Here is an 18,374-nt window from a genome sequence, read left to right on the forward strand (position 1 = left end):
CCTACTCACCACGCAGATGTCTTCAAGAAAGGAGGTACAACTGTTGCATTGCTAATGTCAGTGATGTAAAGCCACTACTAAACCAGAGATGGCGTCAGAAGGGTCTTACTGTACTAAGGAAAAGGAACTGGAGTGGTCCAAAGTCCTCTTTTTAGATGAAAGTACATTTTGCATTTCATTTGTAAATCAAGGTCAAAGAGTCTACTTGAAGAGTAAGGAAGCACAGAGTCCAAGGTGTTTGAAGTCCAGTGTGAAGTTTCCACAGTCTGTGATGATTTGGGTGCCGTGTCATCTGCTGGTTTTGGTGGAGGTTGGTCAGGTGTGTTCAATCAAAGTCCAAAGTCAATACGGGCGTAAAACAGGAGTAGTAGTACGTCATACTTTGCCAAAAGCTTTGCTGACCATGTTATTACTGTGCTTCACTGACCAGCCAACTCGCCTGACCTGAACCACACAGAGAATCTATGGGGTATTTTCAAGAGGAAGATGAGGAAAATCCCAAAATCCAGATGAGCTGAAGGCAGCAAGCGATCTGGACTTTAGTAACACCTCAGCTTTGCCACAAGCGCCACTCCGATGCAGTAAAAGGAGCCCCAAAATTTTTTATCTAATTGTGGAAATTTAATCTGAGATACTGGATTTCTGAGCATTAAGAGCTGCAAGCCATCATCTTCAACATTAAATTAAAAAAAGGCTTGAAATATTTCACTTTGTATGTAATTAATATGCAATGTAATACACTATATGAAAGGGAAATTGCTGAAAAATCAGGAACTCACAAAGTGCAAATAACTGACAGGGAGTTAGAAAAGAAAAGTTAAATTTAATTCTACGAACAAAAAGGCTGTATTTTTTTTCCCTGTCCTGCAAGAAAATAACCAGAATTTCTTTTAAATTCATGTCAGAATTCATACACAGCACGACTGAGTCTGAATATGGTCATGCCAGTAAAGCCATTATCACTGAACTGAACCCACAAAATGCACGATGAAAGCAATCCTTACTGCTAAACATCACAGGATCATAATGTGATTGAAGGCTTCTTATTAAAAACTATCAAAGAAGATTTTCTGTAAACAGACATGGTTCCAGTGATTTTTAGACCTGACTGCTGCTCAGCCTCATTTAAATGTAAGCATTTAGACAAACACAAATCCACAGTCAGTCTTCCATTCATTGTAAACAGAGCAGCTGTAGGCTGTGCCTTGCTATGACTTCATGGATTAGAGTCATGCTTCTCTTGTTTTAGCTGTGGGGAGGGAGATAGCGATGCTTACGTATTAGCAGTAAAGCCAAACGCCATTGGATGAGCACGCAAGAACCTTCAAATTGAATGTGTGCCATTTTAAGAGGTGTCATTGTACAGAATTATCAACCTTTTGACCAAAAGCAGAGTGCATCTAAATGTGATGCGCCACTCCTAAAATTTCTAATTAATGAGATTTAGTTCAGACTAGTCTGCCTCATTCCTCGCATTTAATTGGAAGCCACTTACGGGTAGCTTCAAGATCAATGTCGCTTCTAATAAAAATTTCTAATTATGTTTTTGGAGGTGTGGGAAGCCTATAGGGCATAACATTACCAGAAGGGAAGTGGCGCAGATAGAAAATGTGGGAGACTGAGAGCTGATGAGTGGAAAAAGGCAGGCAGAGCCACTCAAGCTACATGTCACTTACAAAGCTGCACTGAGGGATGTTTTTTTTCTCGGGGGAGGGCGGGGACCAAGGCTACAGAAGAAGGTGTAAAGAAAGTAGTGAAGAGTGGACTGGATAGAAGTGACAAGGGTTATTAAGAAAAGGTAAAGTCAGGATGAGGGTTGAATGGTGAGAAATCCCTCTTTTTCTTGTTTTTCTTATTTTTTCCCCTCTTCTTATCCTCTGTCCTCTTTTCTGTCTTCTTAGCTGTCTGCCCTGCGTACCACCTACTGTTTCTGTAATTGAAAGGCTTTAAGAAGCTTGTCTCTCGCGCACTCTGAGGCTGCGGCTTTGGTTATAATAATGGAATTCAAATCATTAGCTTATAGTTTGAAGGAATCTAATTTGACATTCTACCTGTTTTCCTCCATGTAAGTGTGTGACTGTTTGCGTGTGTGTGCGCGCACACGGATGCAAGCATACAAGCTATTTCTAATTAATGTAGCAATGTGTGTGTTGGGGTTTGGGGACAAGCATTAAAGTTGGCATGTGCAGCCACGTCAATTATGTGAAGTAGATTTTCACTTGGTTGCCCTTCCACATACAAATTTTAATTGCATTCAGGTGCCAGAAGGTGACACAGGGATTTGGTGTGATAAGAATGAAAACTATTTTCAGAGCTATGTGTGTGTGTGTGTTAATGTTTCTGAATCTTTAGGTAAGTGTGCACACATATTTTTGCATTGTAGTGTGTCTGTTTTTATGTGCAGCGTTAGTCATGCTACTCTTCCAGGCGCTCCTCAGTGTGCTTAAGGTTAAGACTTTGCCCCAAGGCTTTTGTGTATACACTGGAATACTGAGGGAGAGAATAAAACACAAAGGGAGAACCGGAAAGATGATGACAAATGCAGTGGGATTTATTTAGAGTGGTCTAGTTTTGTGGGAATCACTATGGTTCAGATCGCGATGACCTCTATCCGCTCATTGTCTGTAGCATCTGCCAACATTAGGAGTCCTCAACAACCCCGTGCTCTCAAAAAGTATCCTGTTTTCTTTTCTCTTGTTACGTCCACCCTTCTACCACCTTCCCCACCCATCGCCTTCCCACATCTCCAGCCTTCCAGCGCTCCAATCTGCCCAAGTCTGCAAAACGTGATGAGGCAGGCGGAAAATGGGAGTGGAGTGTTGAGGGGGAGAGCGCTGTTGCTAACGGGAGGAATTCTCCTAATTAAAAAAAAAAAAAAAGCCTTACTAAGTGTTCAAGAGGGGTTCTTGCTGTGTGGCATGTGTACTGGGTAGATGGATGGGTGGACAGATTATGAGGCTGTGAGTTAGTGTTAGCTAGAGGGGGAAAAAGTGTCAAAGAGCTCTAAGTCTGACTGGCAGTATCTGTAGAGGTCATGAGGACAGAGGACATCATCAACCCTCTCATGAGCGACGCTGTGAACACAACGGCCTTTTCACATTCCATGCTCTTACTAAACACTTTACAGCGAGTGTGGGCTGTATAACGAAGGAACAGCATTGCTCTGTCAGCGTGTGTGTGTGTGTGTGTGTGTGTGTGTGTGTGTGTGTGTGTGTGTGTGTGTGTGTGTGTGTGTGTGTGTGTGCGTGCGTGCGCAAATTTGGCCGGCATCCTAGAAAGAGTCTTTGATAGACTCATTTAGGCCAACATTAGTAATGAGTCTGGCCCAGCTCTAGCTTGTAGTTGTTGTTTAGAATGCATTTTAAAGCATTTCATTTTAAATTCTGGCTTCAATTCCAACATCTTGTTTAAGACCTGTTCTCCTGATAGAAGAAATACCCTCTGGTGAATCGAGGAAAATAAATTTTTCTGTGGTTTTTCCAAGCATGTGCAGGTATATCACATTCATCACCCCGTGCTTAATGTTTGCATGCAGGCACGTCCACGTGCGTGCCTTTTCCCAACGAGATGCAGTTCCTGTGCTGTGTGCATTCTTTATATTTATATTTATGGAAATCAAATGCCGAGCGTCTCCACAGGATGAGAGAATAGCCTTTTCCCCCCATAGAATTAGCATTTCTTTCCTTTTTAGCTGTTGATTTTACCAGTGTGAGTTCTGCCGCCTAAGGAGCTAATATCTGTTTAAATTACAGCAATATCGCTGCATTTTAATTTGATGCTGTTTGACTGTGTACACTTTAATTTAAATTCCTAACAGAAAGAAGTTCAGCTCATTGTATGTGTATTGCAAATGCACAAGTTTGGGTCTTTGCATATAACCTTGCACCGCAGCCGTGTGTATATGTCAGCGTGCTTGTCCGCGCGCATACATTAGCACATTAGCACTATTTCAAAACTAGAGAGGAAGAGAGAAAGAGATCCGTCTCATCTTGCATTTATTATGCAAAGAATTCTCAAACTCCCTCTGCTCTCTTTTTAAACAGTTCCAAGATTGTTTGGAAGTCAAATAGAGATGTGTAAACAGCATGCATCTACCAGCTGGGCCAACTTGTTGGCAACAGTTTTACAGTTGATGCCAAATTTGATCTGAGTTTATTTTTATTTTATTTAGTATTTCTCTTTCACCCTCTTTAAAACTGTCCGCTCTGAAAGGTCCACTTTTATTCCTCTTGATCTCACATTTCTTTTGGATTTTATCGTTTAATTTCATCACTTTTAAGTCATGATTTTAAAAGGCAGCTTAAATTACAAGAAAATACCAAAAGAATACTTACAATATTTAGATGAAAACAACACATCCACTGAGGGTTATTCACCTGGAGCGCTGATGAATGTTTCTTTTAATGTGCTGCTCAATATTAATATTAGTGCACTCCTTTTTTCTTTATCAATTTAAAAGTCACAAACAGTAAAAGTGATTGTGCATCAGTGCTGCTTTATAGAAGCTAACTTCTTTTTAGCTTCACTCTCTTGATTGACTGTGTGATATTTGCATACAGATTTTGGTATTTGCTGAATTATTCCACTCCTGTGTTCTGTTGTTTTTTGTTTGTTTGTCGTTGTTTTTTAAATGCTGCTCCTTTTTTATTGAAAGATTACATGTTCAGTTCCCGAATGAGGTAGCAGTCCATGTTTCCTACTGATAACTTGTTTTGTGTAAGTCTTGTTTACGCATCAACACTGCACAAGGGAAAGGTGCACCACCTCTTCTCTGTCAGCTAAACCTTCCTCAAGCTCTTTTGTAGTGATATGGGAGGTTTGTTTGTCTTTTGTGGTTAGCTTCAGTTTTAGATCTTTTGTCAGCTGCCTTAAAGCAGCCTGCAGTTGTTAATTGCTACCACAAAATGTAATTATAGAATGACAATTATGAATTATAGAATGACAAAGCACTGGAAATGTCATCAGCTGTCAGTTTGTAATGATTATTGTTGACCCCTCTTATAAGTCCTGTTGAGTCAGGACTATTTTTATAACTTTATGAAAGAACAGTGCATTTATATTTACAATTATTTGTTTAGACTTTTGTTTCAAACTTTTGTACAGAACTGTTTTTTTTTTCAGTGTTCATACGCATACCTTTAACTTTAATCTTGGCTCAAGAGTCTACAAGATGGTGTAACAATTTTATTCAACTCTAGAACTCCAAAAAAAAAAAAAAAAGCAATCAGATGGCAAATATGAGCCAGCTACAAGGACGGCTACAGTTAATTTCTTGTTTTAACATCTGCCAGCTCTGCAAACATTCAAAGGAGAAAGCTGCCAGTTAAAGAGGAAAACTAAATGATCCATAACACTGGCACTGACTATTATTCTGCCATGAGTTCCTTTCTCCTCCAGCTGTATGCTGTCAATTTGCCATATTTTTACTGACACCGACTTAAATTATGCTTTTGAGGACTGGTGTTAATTAGCTGGTGAAACAATGCTAGATTGTCTCCCGGTTCCAGCAGGAATAGTTTGACTGTTGCAAAAATTGCACATTAAATGCAAAGTTCTTAAAACAAGTCTCGGGTGATTTGGTTGATTTGCCACATTCATATTTAATATGGAAGAGTAATAGACTGAAAAATATAATAGACAAAATGCAATTAAACTGCTGCTGGTTAGCACAGCACCTTCAGATTAACTGCAGCTTCCGAGACAATCCGATTGCAGCAATATGATTTGGTGTTTATAGCAATCGAGCTCAACCCCTGTAATAAGATAAATATGTTTTTGTGTTCCATTTTATACAGGCACAGTATTTCAGCTGCGTGGCGACAGTGCTGTACATTCGTAAGGAGAATTGTCTGTACCAAGCTTGTCCATCTGCAGACTGCAACAAGAAGGTCATCGACCAGCAGAACGGGCTGTACCGCTGCGAAAAGTGTAACAAAGAGTTCCCCAACTTCAAATACAGACTCTTACTTTCTGTAAGTGTGCACAGTGCACATCAATAGTGGTTGTTATACATATTGTGATGAGAATTATTGTAACCTACATGAATATGCATGACCACACATACACATATAAATAATCTCTCGCCCACTCATCATCTCGGCCTGTTCCTCTCTCAGGCCAACTTAGCTGACTTCGGGGATAACCAGTGGGTGACGTGCTTCCAGGAGACAGCTGAGGCCCTGTTGGGTCACAGCGCAGAAACTCTCGGACATCTCAGAGACACAGTAAGACACATAGGCGGACAAGAAAATTGCCTTTGCAATTTTGCCAGAAGGTCTAACTGTAAAAGACTACTTCCTGTGCATCTTGATGTTGTATGTCCCTTGTTTTTTGTTTCTAAGGATGAAGCTGCCTTCGATGAAGTCTTCCAGAAAGCCAACTTCACAACTCACATCTTTAAAAACAAAGTCAAGCTAGAGACCTACAACGTAAGTGGCTAAAAACTGCTGTGCAATATAAGGTGGTACAGTGCAATACAATTTAGCAGCAGAGCAGAATATACTGGTACACACTAGTGCTCATCATTGTCCTACAAGCATTCTTTCAGTGATCCTGGAGGAATATTCAACCCTGATTGGCTCGTGTCACAAACAGCCGTATTATCGCTATATTCAACAAATACACCAGCAAGCATCTTATTTCCCCAATACAGCAATAATAGGCTTTCAAAATACACAAAAGGTTTGCACACAAGTCACATTGTTGTAGAAGTCAGTAAATGGTTTAATTCGGGGTCAGTTTCACAATAAAAAGCAGCTACAATACACAGATGTGTTTGTGCGAGCTGTTTCTTTTATATGACATCAACCAATTACAATTATGTAATTGTTTTGGGAAATTACAACATTTGCTGTCTGTGAAGGTTCTCAGTCATCCAGGTCATCGTAGTCAAAGGAGCTTGCAAAGAAAAGCGTCTGGACTTCTTTAAGTTACTTGAAGACGTTTCACCTCTCATCTGAGAAGCTTCTTCAGTTCTAAGGTCAAATGGTGGAGAGTCCCAGATATAAACCTAGTGGGAGTATCCCCCCACAGAGGGACAAAAGGACCCCCTGATGATCCTCTAATCGCCTGAGCCAAGGTGTGAAACTGGGTGTGGGTCCCAATCAGCCAGAGTTTCGGGTGTGTTCATTGTGAAACCTGGCCCCACCTTATCATGCGAATTCCTGAGGTCAGATGGCCCAGGATGTGAGTGGGCGTTAAGGCGTCTGGGAAGGGATCTCAAAACTGGATTATAGATGGCAGAGAGTTGGTGTCGTAAACCCCCGCCTCTGTTCAAAGATGGTCGCTCACAGTGGACATAGATGGCTTCTTTCACTCCTCTTTCAAACCATCTGTCCTCTCTGTCCAAAATGTGAACATTGGCATCCTCGAAAGAGTGTCCTTTATCCTTAAGATGCAGATGGACTGCTGAGTCTTGTCCTGTGGAGGTGGCTCTTCTGTGTTGTGCCATGCGCTTGTGAAGTGGCTGTTTGGTCTCTCCAATGTAGAGGTCTGGGCATTCCTCGCTGCACTGTACAGCATACACCACATTGTTAAGTCTGTGTTTTGGCGTTTTGTCTTTCGGGTGAACCAGTTTGTGTCTGAGCGTGTTGCTGGGTCTGAAATGCACCGGGATGTCATGCTTGGAGAAAACTCTCCTAAGTTTTTCTGATACACCGGCTACATAGGGGATGACAATGTTGTTGCGTCTGTCCTTCTTATCCTCCCTCGCTGGTGTCTGGTCTTCTTTTCTGTGCCTCTTTGCTGACTTTAAGAACGCCCATTTAGGATAGCCGCACGTTTTGAGTGCTTCCTTTACATGTGTGTGTTCCTTCTTTTTTCCTTCAGGCTTAGAGGGAACATGTTCTGCCCGGTGGTGTAGGGTCCTAATTACTCCAAGTTTGTGTTCCAAAGGGTGATGGGAGTCAAAGAGGAGGTACTGGTCCGTGTGTGTGGGCTTCCGGTAAACTTCGATGTTGAGTTTGCCGTTCTCTTCAATGTGCACAGCGCAGTCCAGGAAAGGCAAACAGTTGTCCTTTGTGTCTTCCCTGGTGAACTTGATGTTTTTATCCACAGCGTTAATGTGCGCAGTGAAGGAATCCACTTCTTGTGTCTTGATTTTGACCCAGGTGTCGTCCACATATCTGTACCAGTGGCTGGGTACTCTTCCTTTGAAAGAGCCAAGAGCCTTCCTTTCCACTTCCTCCATGTAAAGGTTGGCTACAATAGGTGACACGGGGGAGCCCATGGCACAGCCATGTTTTTGTCTGTAAAAGCCTTCGTTGTATTTGAAATATGTAGTGGTGAGGCAGAGGTCTAACAGTGTGCAAATCTGATCGGGTGTGAAGTTGGTCCTGTCCTCCAAGGAGCTGTCTTCTTGTAGTCGTTTTCTGACAGTCTCTACGGCCTCCGTGGTGGGTATGCAAGTGAAGAGAGAGACTACATCAAAGGACACCATGGTTTCATCTGGATCCAGGGTAAGTTTCTGGACCTTGTCAGTGAAGTCGGTGGAGTTCTTGATGTGGTGTGGGGTGTTCCCCACAAGAGGAGCAAGGATGGTAGCAAGGTGTTTAGCAATGTTATAAGTGGAGTTTATGCTACTGACTATGGGTCTGAGTGGGACAGCTTCCTTGTGGATTTTAGGAAGTCCGTAGATGCAGGGTATGGCATCCCCTGGGTAAAGGCGGTGATATGATGATAATAATAATAATAATGGATTGCATTTATATAGCGCTTTTCGAGAACCTCAAAGCGCTGTACAATTCCACTATTCATTCACTCTCACATTCACACACTGGTGGAGGCAAGCTACAGTTGTAGCCACAGCTAAGTCTCTTTGTTAGATCCCAGCGCTCCCTTACAGGTCTCATACTAATCAGGAGGCCTTTTGTTTGAATCCAAACCCCTCCAGTCTGCATGTCGAAGTGTCTTTGGTGCTTCGATACTTGTATAAAGCCTAATTGTTAAAAAATGATATAAGGAAAAGCTTGTAGTTTTAGCAATGGAAGGTATTTACTGATCAGCAGGATCCTTAAGGATGAAATTAAAAGAGGGGATATGAAGTGTTAGTGCTGACATAAACCACAATTTAACCAGCTGTGTTAACAGAGGCTTCATTTACCCAAGCATAATTGGCACTTTTCTTTATGAAGTCACGTAGAAATGAACAAATTTTCAAATTCTCATTAATGTAAAGACATATAACAGAAAAAATATTTCTTCTTAGATTAAGGGAACATGCATTATTTTTGTCAATAATAACCTATTGCAGTGCATTAATGAATGATCTGCATGCCATTCATGAGTTTGTTAAAGCACTCATCATCAGATATTGTCTTCCAGTCGGTTGCACTGCAGACCCAAGCATGTAAGGCTACATATGCAGTTGTGGTGTGAATGAGACACGGCAGGTCCAGGGATCATAGGTTTGAGCCATTTTATTCAATATTTGTCACACCACAACACCCACCAACCCCTGAGTCCCCGTGTTTTTAACTAGGCGGCCGTGATTAAGGATGCCGTGCAGGTGCGTCCGCCCTCCCTGCACGGCACCGCAGACCACGCCCCACCACAGCAGTATAATCACGACATGCTGTCAGTCACATAACATGAATCCGAACTCATTTCAATTAGTATAAGAGTGACAGGGGAGTTGTTTTATAGCCAGTGCACTTTGGATAACAGAAAACAAATACAGCTGTGAATTCATTTCTCTTAATTAGTCGCTAATTAGCATTTAGCTATTGTCTTTCTAAGCCTAATTAGCGTAATTATTCAGAGTCTAATTTGCTGCTGGGGGCACATACCGAGAGTCTGAGTGGAATGATTGAGATGTAGGATGAGCTCTGAATGGTCTGTGTCCTGACCTCGAGAAAATCTACAAGGAAAACTATGCAGAGTTCATAAACCATAAAGTGAGGAAAGTCTAACTTCACCAACAATAATGTTTATTTCAGCAAAGAGTGATCTTTATGTAGAAAGCGGAGGAAACTGTTTACGCTAAATGTCAGCATATCACGTCTACTTGCCAGCCTGAAGTTAGAGGAGCAAATGCTGGAGGCTGCAGTTTCCATTATATTGAACAATGCAGACACTTTGGACAGAACAAATGGCATTTTGATGATTTTGCTTTTCTTACAGCCTTACCACCGGTGGGGCTTAAAATGCCGTCCTCAGGGCTGCATTACAGAAGGAGTCATAGTTTTTCAAAACAAACACTACTTCACCTTGGGAGTATGAACATTTTGTGTAAATTATCCACTGAGAACCATCAATGTCCAAAGGAAATTTCAAGGTAATCTGGGCTCAAATTGTGAGACAGAGAAAAGGGGAGTCATTGCAGTTCAAAGGGCCCTGGCTGGCAGCAAATGGAAATGAAAAATTGAAAACATGTGTTTTAGACACAGTTTAAATGATCTACTGAACAACTAAGCAGCTTTCAGAAAAGCTAACTGAGCCTGAACCCTGAACGCAAATGCAGGCACAGTAAGCGCTTGTCATTACAGGCACTATTTTGCCATGCATGTCTGTGTTTGAGGCAGAGACTGATACAGATTTATTCATGTAATTCAGTGCTCTGGTTATTCAGTTAATTCAACAATATTAAAAATAAATGAATTGCAGTTTGCACTTAATAAAAAGAAAATCATTGATCACCTGTTAATTATGCATCAAAGGTGATACTGTGGAGAGACATAGAGCATTTTCACAACATGTTTTTTCAAGACCACAAATGCATCCAAATCAAGTTTTTTTTTTTTTTACTTTTTAGGTAAATATTTATTTTTCTATTGCAGGATGTGTCAGGAAGAGTTCGAGACAAATAGGAGCACTTTTTTGATCGTTTCAGTTTTCAACAAAGTAGATATAATGAGCTCAGAATAGAAACGTGTTCTACATAAGGCTTATCACTGTATTCAGACATTTTTTCCGTCTGCATTTGGCACAGCCTGCGATTCAAAACACGAGCTATTCACTTTGTCTTTCTACCGAAGCCTTCATTCTTACACACTTGTGTGACACAAGGCAAAAAGTCCTACCGCATTGTTTTCACAAAAATAGAACAACGCAATGAAATGTCAGAACCTAATAAGATTAATGAAGTTGTAAAGTGTGTGCTTTGTCACTTGTCATAACAGAGACACACAGAGAGAGAACGACCTGGCTTAGGATCATATTTTAAGGTTTGTCTTATTTTTAGGAACAGAAGCGAGATGACAAACTACCAGGTTTTTGACTTAACAAGCACATGTTTTTTTTGTTCAGTCATCAACTCTACCAGTGTACTATCTGTCTATCAGTCACTCTTCCTATTTAGACCATTATCCTGTTTAGACAAGGTTATGATAAATTCTTTTCTTTCTCTCACAAAGGTAATTCATATTATATAATCACCTATTTTAGGAAAATACTATTTTAAAAAAGGGCCCGGCCAGTAAAAGCATATATATTGGCCAAGAAATGAGATCTAGAAGTAAAAAGGAGACCATTAAAACCATCTCATGAGTCTTGGCTGTACTTAGTTTGACCACCAGGGGGCAGTCCTGAAGAATGTAAGCATGTAAATAAATAGCTACACATAAGAGATCTTAGCTAAATCTGTTTATTTCGTGTGGAAGAAAAAAATGTTTGATATGTTTTAATATCAGATTTCTTAAGCATATAAGTCACCCTAACATTATCAACCTCTGAAGGCCTATAATTTGTGTAGTTGTGTCTACTTTTTCTAGAGATTTGAGGAAATTGAAGGTAACGTTTCAAAGAACCTTGAGTCCATCGTGTTCTTCAATCAGTTCTTGAACAACGGGCAGTGTGGCATAGCCCGTTTTTCCTGATGGGGGAAATCACTGAGTTGTACCTGGTCTATAGCAGTGTTATGGACCCATGTGGGATGCTCAGAGCATTCGCCAGAGCAGCGCACTCACCAAAAGCAAACACCAGCACTGACGTTATTTCCCAAAGTAAATAGCACACGAGGGATTTAAAGGAAAACAGGACTCATCAGACCAGATGACCTCCTTTCAGTTTGTTTAAGGCTTCTTTTGTTGCGTGACGATGGGTAAGGTTAGTTTTAGGGCTGTGGCAGCCGTCACAATGTGGCCAAAGTGCTCTGATTTTCAAATCCAGCAAACTGACTCTTTAATCCCAGGACCGTAATGTATATGTTTTTGTAAGTAAACAAATATTATTCACACATAAGCATTCCAATTGCTAACTTATGTATATGTAAGTTTTTTTGTGATTAATGAGAATTACAGAGAAGCCACAATAATTGTTTAAATATGGTGATGACGGTGCTGAAGAGCATCAGTCTCTTTTAGCCCTGCTTTAAAGGTGACAGCTGTGTGAAGAATGATAATTGAGAGTTTAAGAATGAAGGTCAGACTCCCTCTGTCCCCCTTCTCACCTGGCTAATCTCTACATGAGGAAGATGTGATTGACATTTTGTTTTGTTTTTTTTGAAAATTGCAGAAATTGCTTAAGGCAACTTGACTACCCCTCTGTTGGGGGGTGTAGTCTCTGAAAGCTTTGGAGTTTGCCAGGTTTTTCACATTTGGCATTTAACAAATATTATATTAAGAATAGATTACTTTGCTCAAGTGAGCTCTGAAAGCAGAAAGTACAAGAAGCTAAGCAGTAACTGATAAAATTGGCCTGCTTTTATACTTTCCGACAGGTATAAAAATGGGAGACTCTTATACAGATGTTGTGATGATAAATGTGCATTTATCATCACAACATCTGGTCTATATTCACAACCAGGTAAACAAATTTACAAATCCTTCACACGATGAAAAAGTCCAACGCAGCTGGCAACAGACGTAAATAAAAATGTAAATGCTGTATTTAAATAAAGTTCTGTCTTAACTGTCTGCCGAGTTTCATTAAGGTGGTGCCTTACAAAGGCAGGAGCATGTGCAGTGAATCAGAAACTAAGTGCTCCAGAACTGAGTGCAGTAAAGGCTCATCTTCCTCTCCTACACACACACAATTCACAACATGGTGAATTGGATTTACGGAGCACTAAAGAGCGCTGTTTACACATAATCTTTTAATTTGCATTTGTTTAAAAGACAATCCAAAGAAATGTGTATCTGATTTCAAACCAGTACTCAGATATGATAATTAAGTTCAAGTCTTAGTCTTTGAATCTGTTCCAGGCTGGCTGATTATTCATCTTAAATATGTGTTGCTGTATTAATGCACATATATCTGTGCTTGTGTCAGAGTCCAAGTGCATCAGTCTGAAGTGAATACATTGATTGTGTCTCATTGAATCTATTAGTGTCATAGGGGATCTGTTTTTCTTTCCCTGTTTTAACAGACAGGCCATTCAGAGCCAAGTACACTCTTAACGCAGCATTCACACCACATTACACTCAGACCTTTTCCCTGTCCTTGAGTGTGGAAAAAGGTTTCAGAAAATTCTGAAAGAGAGAGAGAGAGAGAGAGAGATTGTTTTCAAGAAGCCAGCTTTTCTAGATACTTGTTTTCCTGGGCAATAGTTTTCCAGTGTTTTCTCACAAATAGGCCAAAATAGTCCTTTTGACCCAAAAGTCCTACAGTAGAATTTAACAGAAGGTGGTTGGTGACCTTATCAGAGGCTTAATTCACTTTCAGACAAGTTTTAAGAATCCTTCATCAAGGTTGCCTTGCATATACATTTTACTGGATATATGGAAAAAAAATGGTAGTAGGATTTATCCTATTCATTTCAGTTCCATAAAACCTATTGTGTGAATGTGTTAAGATATTTCAGTCTTGACCTAAGTGCTGGATTGTTAATGAATAATATTTCTCTGCAGGTAGTTTTGGGTTATTTTTTTGCTCAGTACAGTACAGCATGTTAATTATTCTCTCTGAAGATGTGGCATCAGTAAGTGTAAATGTTTATTGGCTAGTTGTGTGCTGTACTTTTGCATGTGTGTGTGTTCTGTTTTTTTCTTTTTATCTACACATCCAGAAGTGCTGGTATTTATTCTTTCAGGGAAGAACCCCACTTCAGCGCACTGCCTGAAATTGAGTTAGAGAACAGGGGTGAATGTTTGGCTACAAAGTAATTGTTTTCTCCAGATGCGATTGCAGTATTAGTCTGCGCATATTAAATTACCAAGCCTTCTTTCTCTCAGTACCCTACCATTTGGAAAACCATTATTTTTAAATAAGTTGTCACCTTTTGTCAAGTGGAACCTCCAATTCAAACCCCCCCTCCCCCCACGTATTGTTTAATTTGCCTGAGGTAGATGCAAATTGAAAATACGAGTAGAAGTGTGGAATCAACATGTGAACAAATGTTCAATCCTTGATGCTGGTTATCCTAAGTGAATTGCTAATTCTCTCTGGATTAATCCCTTTAATAATTGTCACTGATTATGATAGAAAAGAGCTTTTGAATTTATGCTTTCACTGGAAATCATGCCATTGTTTGATGGTACAGAATCTGACTTACTGATGGTGACTCTTACTGCAAACAGTTGAGACAGCTTACATCTGCGTACACAATTATCGATCTCAATTGTTGTTGTGTTTGTGAAAGTACAAACACGCATTCACACCGATGGGTCATTTAGAATCTCCAGTTAACCTAACCAGCATGTCTTTGATCTGTGGGAGGAGGAAACCCACGCAGGCACACCGAGAACATGCAAACTTCACACAGAAGCTGGCCTGTGGATCCAGGAAGCCTCAAGCTACGAGGCACTAAACACTGTAGCACTGTATAATATGGCAGATTAGAATATGTTTTTATTGATATCATTTTTATTAATATGAAGGGAACAGGTGCAACATCCTTCTTTTTGCTTACTTTTGTAAATGACATGGAAAGTGTCACCTTTCCTGCTCTGCTTCCTGCCTTGGGGCCACATAGGGTCACTTTATAATCACACGAGTTTTTGCTAAATATTGCTGAAGTCTGTGATCGTGCAATAGCCAATGTTTGTGTTCTTGTTTATGTTGGAAGCCTTTTATTTATTTATTTTTTTTAGTCTTGCGACAGTCAGGACTCAGTCTGACTTGCTGAATTTTCACCGTTTGAGGTGAAATGCTTAAATTCATCATCAGAGGTGTCTGGTTCCCAAAGAGAGTGCTTTGATGACAAGATTCGCTTACATCATGGGGGGAAAAAGCCGCTCTCGTTTTCTTACATTTGTGAGATTTTCCAACGTATCAAAACAGAAGAAGCAGGCAATGCAAATTAAAATCAACATATTAAATACCATGTAAATTATGCATCTCAGCTCGAGATGACTAACGACATCATGGCTCACGCTTGCCAAAGGATCTGAAATTAGACCATACAATAAAATCTATTGGCCTTGCGGCTTTTTGCATAGATTTTGAGAAGAAGGTTGTTGGTACAAGTCTGAGCTGACAGCAAAGCTCTGTCAGTAGCAGGAAGTTTCAGTCCTAAAGCAGACTTTCGACCGGTTGGGTCTTAATTGGTTCAGTAGATTAATGATTATGTGCAGTCTTGAATCGTGCTGATCACAGAGGTTAAAGTTGTTGTTTCTTTACCCGATGCTGTGCACTGAACTCAAACTCTCTGTTTCCTCCACAGGATGAGAGTCGAGTGAAGGTAACTGTAATGGAAGTCCAGCCGGTTGACCACAGAGAATACAGCCGGAGACTCCTGCAAAACATCTACAAATTGGCTAGATGAACTTAGTCCCACCCATTCAAATGTCTGTCTGGTCATTAAACGCATCTTTCGCCATTCTGCAACCAGTGTCCGACTTTTTCCCACCTGCAAGATAACAGCATATCAGGCTGAGACAGGAGAGGGGGCGGCCAGTGATTCATCTAAATGGCAGCCAAACAAAAGACTGATATTTAGCAGATGACTTCCTTCACAGAGCGGAGGGAAAAAAGGAAAAAAGATCTGATGGAAGTGACTTCTAGCTTTATTTTAATGGCAATTTAACTGTGTTTTCAGTTTAAAGAATTTTTACCGTGTCCTGCTTACATTTTCACGTCTTACGCATCATGTAAATACTATGATCGTAGTGTTTTCTTTTTTCTTCATCAACGTGACTTATTTCTTCGGTTTTGTACTGGTGATGCTCAGTGTTAGTTGAGTAAGACGTAGATGAGTCACATTTATTTAATCTTTGTTTTTTGGGGGGTTTTTTTCTTCAAACAGAGTCTTGGAAAAAATGCGTGGGGGATGCACGTGTTTAAGCTGCGTTCACAGCGTGCGCCTTGTTCTTAAAAGATAACTTGGGTGTGTGTGCATGTGCACGCGTTTGTGTTTGGTTTCCTTTTGTGCTTCCAAGAAATGTCAGACAAGAAAAAAACAGGCATTAAAAGGACATTAAAATAGAAAGTGTCTTTGTCTTTATCTGTGTTGTCTAAACAGGTAGGCTTACAAAACGGAAAATTGCATTTGCTGGGAGATCAGAAAATATTATATTTTTTAGAGATATTAAACACCTGGATTTCTTTCTGAAATATTGTAAGGTTTTCACCTCACAGGATAAGGTGGCCTGAGGCAGCTGGCGTGCTTTGTAAATAATCAAATTGAAAGCTAAAAGTTTTTGGAAGGAGACGTAAAAACTGATCCAATATACATGAAAATAAAAGTTTTCTTTTGCTTGTCAGCAGTCAACTGAGCTAAAGGCTGACGGACATTTTTCTGTGGTGTTTTATCTCAAGAAACAAAAAGGGCACTGGAAATATTATATATGTATATACAATAGTTTGCCTCACAGTCTAGGAAAAATACTCTCATACTGTGACTGGCGTGGCCATGAGACAGGTGGGTGAATGTAGTGATTAAAAGTCACACTCGGTTCACTGATAAATCAGGCATTTCAGTTCGAAATTACTTTCAAATTAAATGTCTCTATCAATATTAGAGAGTCCTTTTTGCTCACTGAGTATGCATTAAGACACTAGAAAGCAAGGGAAGTGCTTCAGTGGCATTCCTCCAGTAAGGTGTGGCTCAAGGCCATGACACTGATTTATGTTGGCAGCAAGCTGCCTGCTCCCTCCTCTCCCAAGCACCAGCAGTAACATCTCCTGCCTGCTGCCTGCCATGTGTGGAGATTTGGGAGATTATAATGCACACAGTAATCTTTTTATCCATGTGTCAACTCTTGCCCAACTTATTCCATTATCTCTGTATGAGTTTTTTGTTGTTTTTGTTCAGTGCTCTGATGCGTCACTCTCTAACAATCACTTTCTAAAGACATAAAAATTAGACAGCGTACATTGAATGTAGTGACATTTACTAACACAGAAAGCATTTTAAAGCCAAAGTGTGAAGGGAATTACGTGAGTGATTAAAGGTTGACTTTGAGTCATACTACTTTTTTAACAAACATAAATAGTCCCATGCTGGCCAAACCACTTACAGCGGAAGTGACTCCAGCTTTCGAGGTTCACTTTACTCCCAAACTCTTCCAGGTCAAATCAAATCAAGACTTTTTTCTTTTTTTTTTAAAGTATTTTATTATTTGCTAGATTAAGTCGGTAGAGTAAGTGTAACCCTCTGTTCTGCTCAGTAAATCTAAAAAGGAGTCCATGAGATCAGAAAGTCATTTCCAACTTAAAGCCTTGCTGATGATTGAGACTTAAGATGGAGACATGTCAATCTGCAGTCTTAGCCAGCCCCAAGGCATTGTGGGACAGAGGAGGACACAGCGAAGAGATTAGGAGAATTTTTATTATCCTTTGAGAACTTTATCTGAATGTGACGTGTGAAGAAGTAGTGAACTGAATTGCCAGTGAGGCTGGCATATCTTCTTTGTGGGAATGTGGGAGTTTCAGTCCGGTGAATACACAGTCCGTCTCTCTATCTGCGCGAGGTGTGTGAGGCAACAAGGACAGCAAATGGAAATGAGCTGCGGTTATCACGGAGGTCAAAGTCCTAATCACAGTCAATCTGTCCGCAGGCCATCCTGTCTGTGCGGATATGTGTGTGAAGTGGGGAGGGAAGGTGGGGTGTTAGAATGGGGAATATTTGCACATGAATATTTCATGTGCATCTACATATTCTACATCACATGCTTGTCTATAATACTGTACTTGTGGCATTTGAAAAAAGCTATTCATTCAGCTGTTGTGGGCTAAACTTTTCTCTTTATTAGTGTTCGTTGTTACAACATGAAGACCTTTGGTATGAGCCACAGATGTCATTGAAAAACAATTCCTTATTTCTGCAGCTTGTTCACTTTAGTTTTTCTTCAAATCATGACATGCAGTTTTTCATCTCAATGCACTTTACAAACAGAGGTCAACACCTTACAGTACCAAGAGAGAAAGCCGGCAGTTCATCCTTGAGGAGTAAAGCTCTTTGTACTGAAAGGAAACCTCCAAGACAACCAGATCCAGGATAAGCAGCTGTCTGCCTTGAATGGCTGGATGGAAAAGAATAGCAAAGAGAGAATATATTA

The 18,374-nt window shown here is 40.3% G+C and overlaps 1 protein-coding gene across 1 annotated transcript in view; it reads left to right on the top strand.

Annotated features, from left to right (window-relative positions):
• LOC146379247 (replication protein A 70 kDa DNA-binding subunit-like) overlaps positions 1-16,303 on the top strand; it is a 46,525-nt gene extending 30,222 nt beyond the window's left edge. The window contains exons 14-17 of the mRNA XM_084940446.1: positions 5,796-5,972; positions 6,117-6,224; positions 6,342-6,428; positions 15,539-16,303. Coding sequence (XP_084796572.1) covers positions 5,796-5,972; positions 6,117-6,224; positions 6,342-6,428; positions 15,539-15,640 — 474 coding nt within the window. The 3' untranslated portion in view covers positions 15,641-16,303. The remainder of the gene's footprint in view (positions 1-5,795; positions 5,973-6,116; positions 6,225-6,341; positions 6,429-15,538) is intronic.
• The last annotated feature ends 2,071 nt before the right edge of the window (positions 16,304-18,374 follow it).

The sequence above is a fragment of the Perissodus microlepis genome, chromosome 10 (assembly GCF_051167445.1).
Source record: "Perissodus microlepis isolate ML-2025 ecotype Zambia chromosome 10, ASM5116744v1, whole genome shotgun sequence".
NCBI lineage: Eukaryota > Metazoa > Chordata > Actinopteri > Cichliformes > Cichlidae > Perissodus > Perissodus microlepis.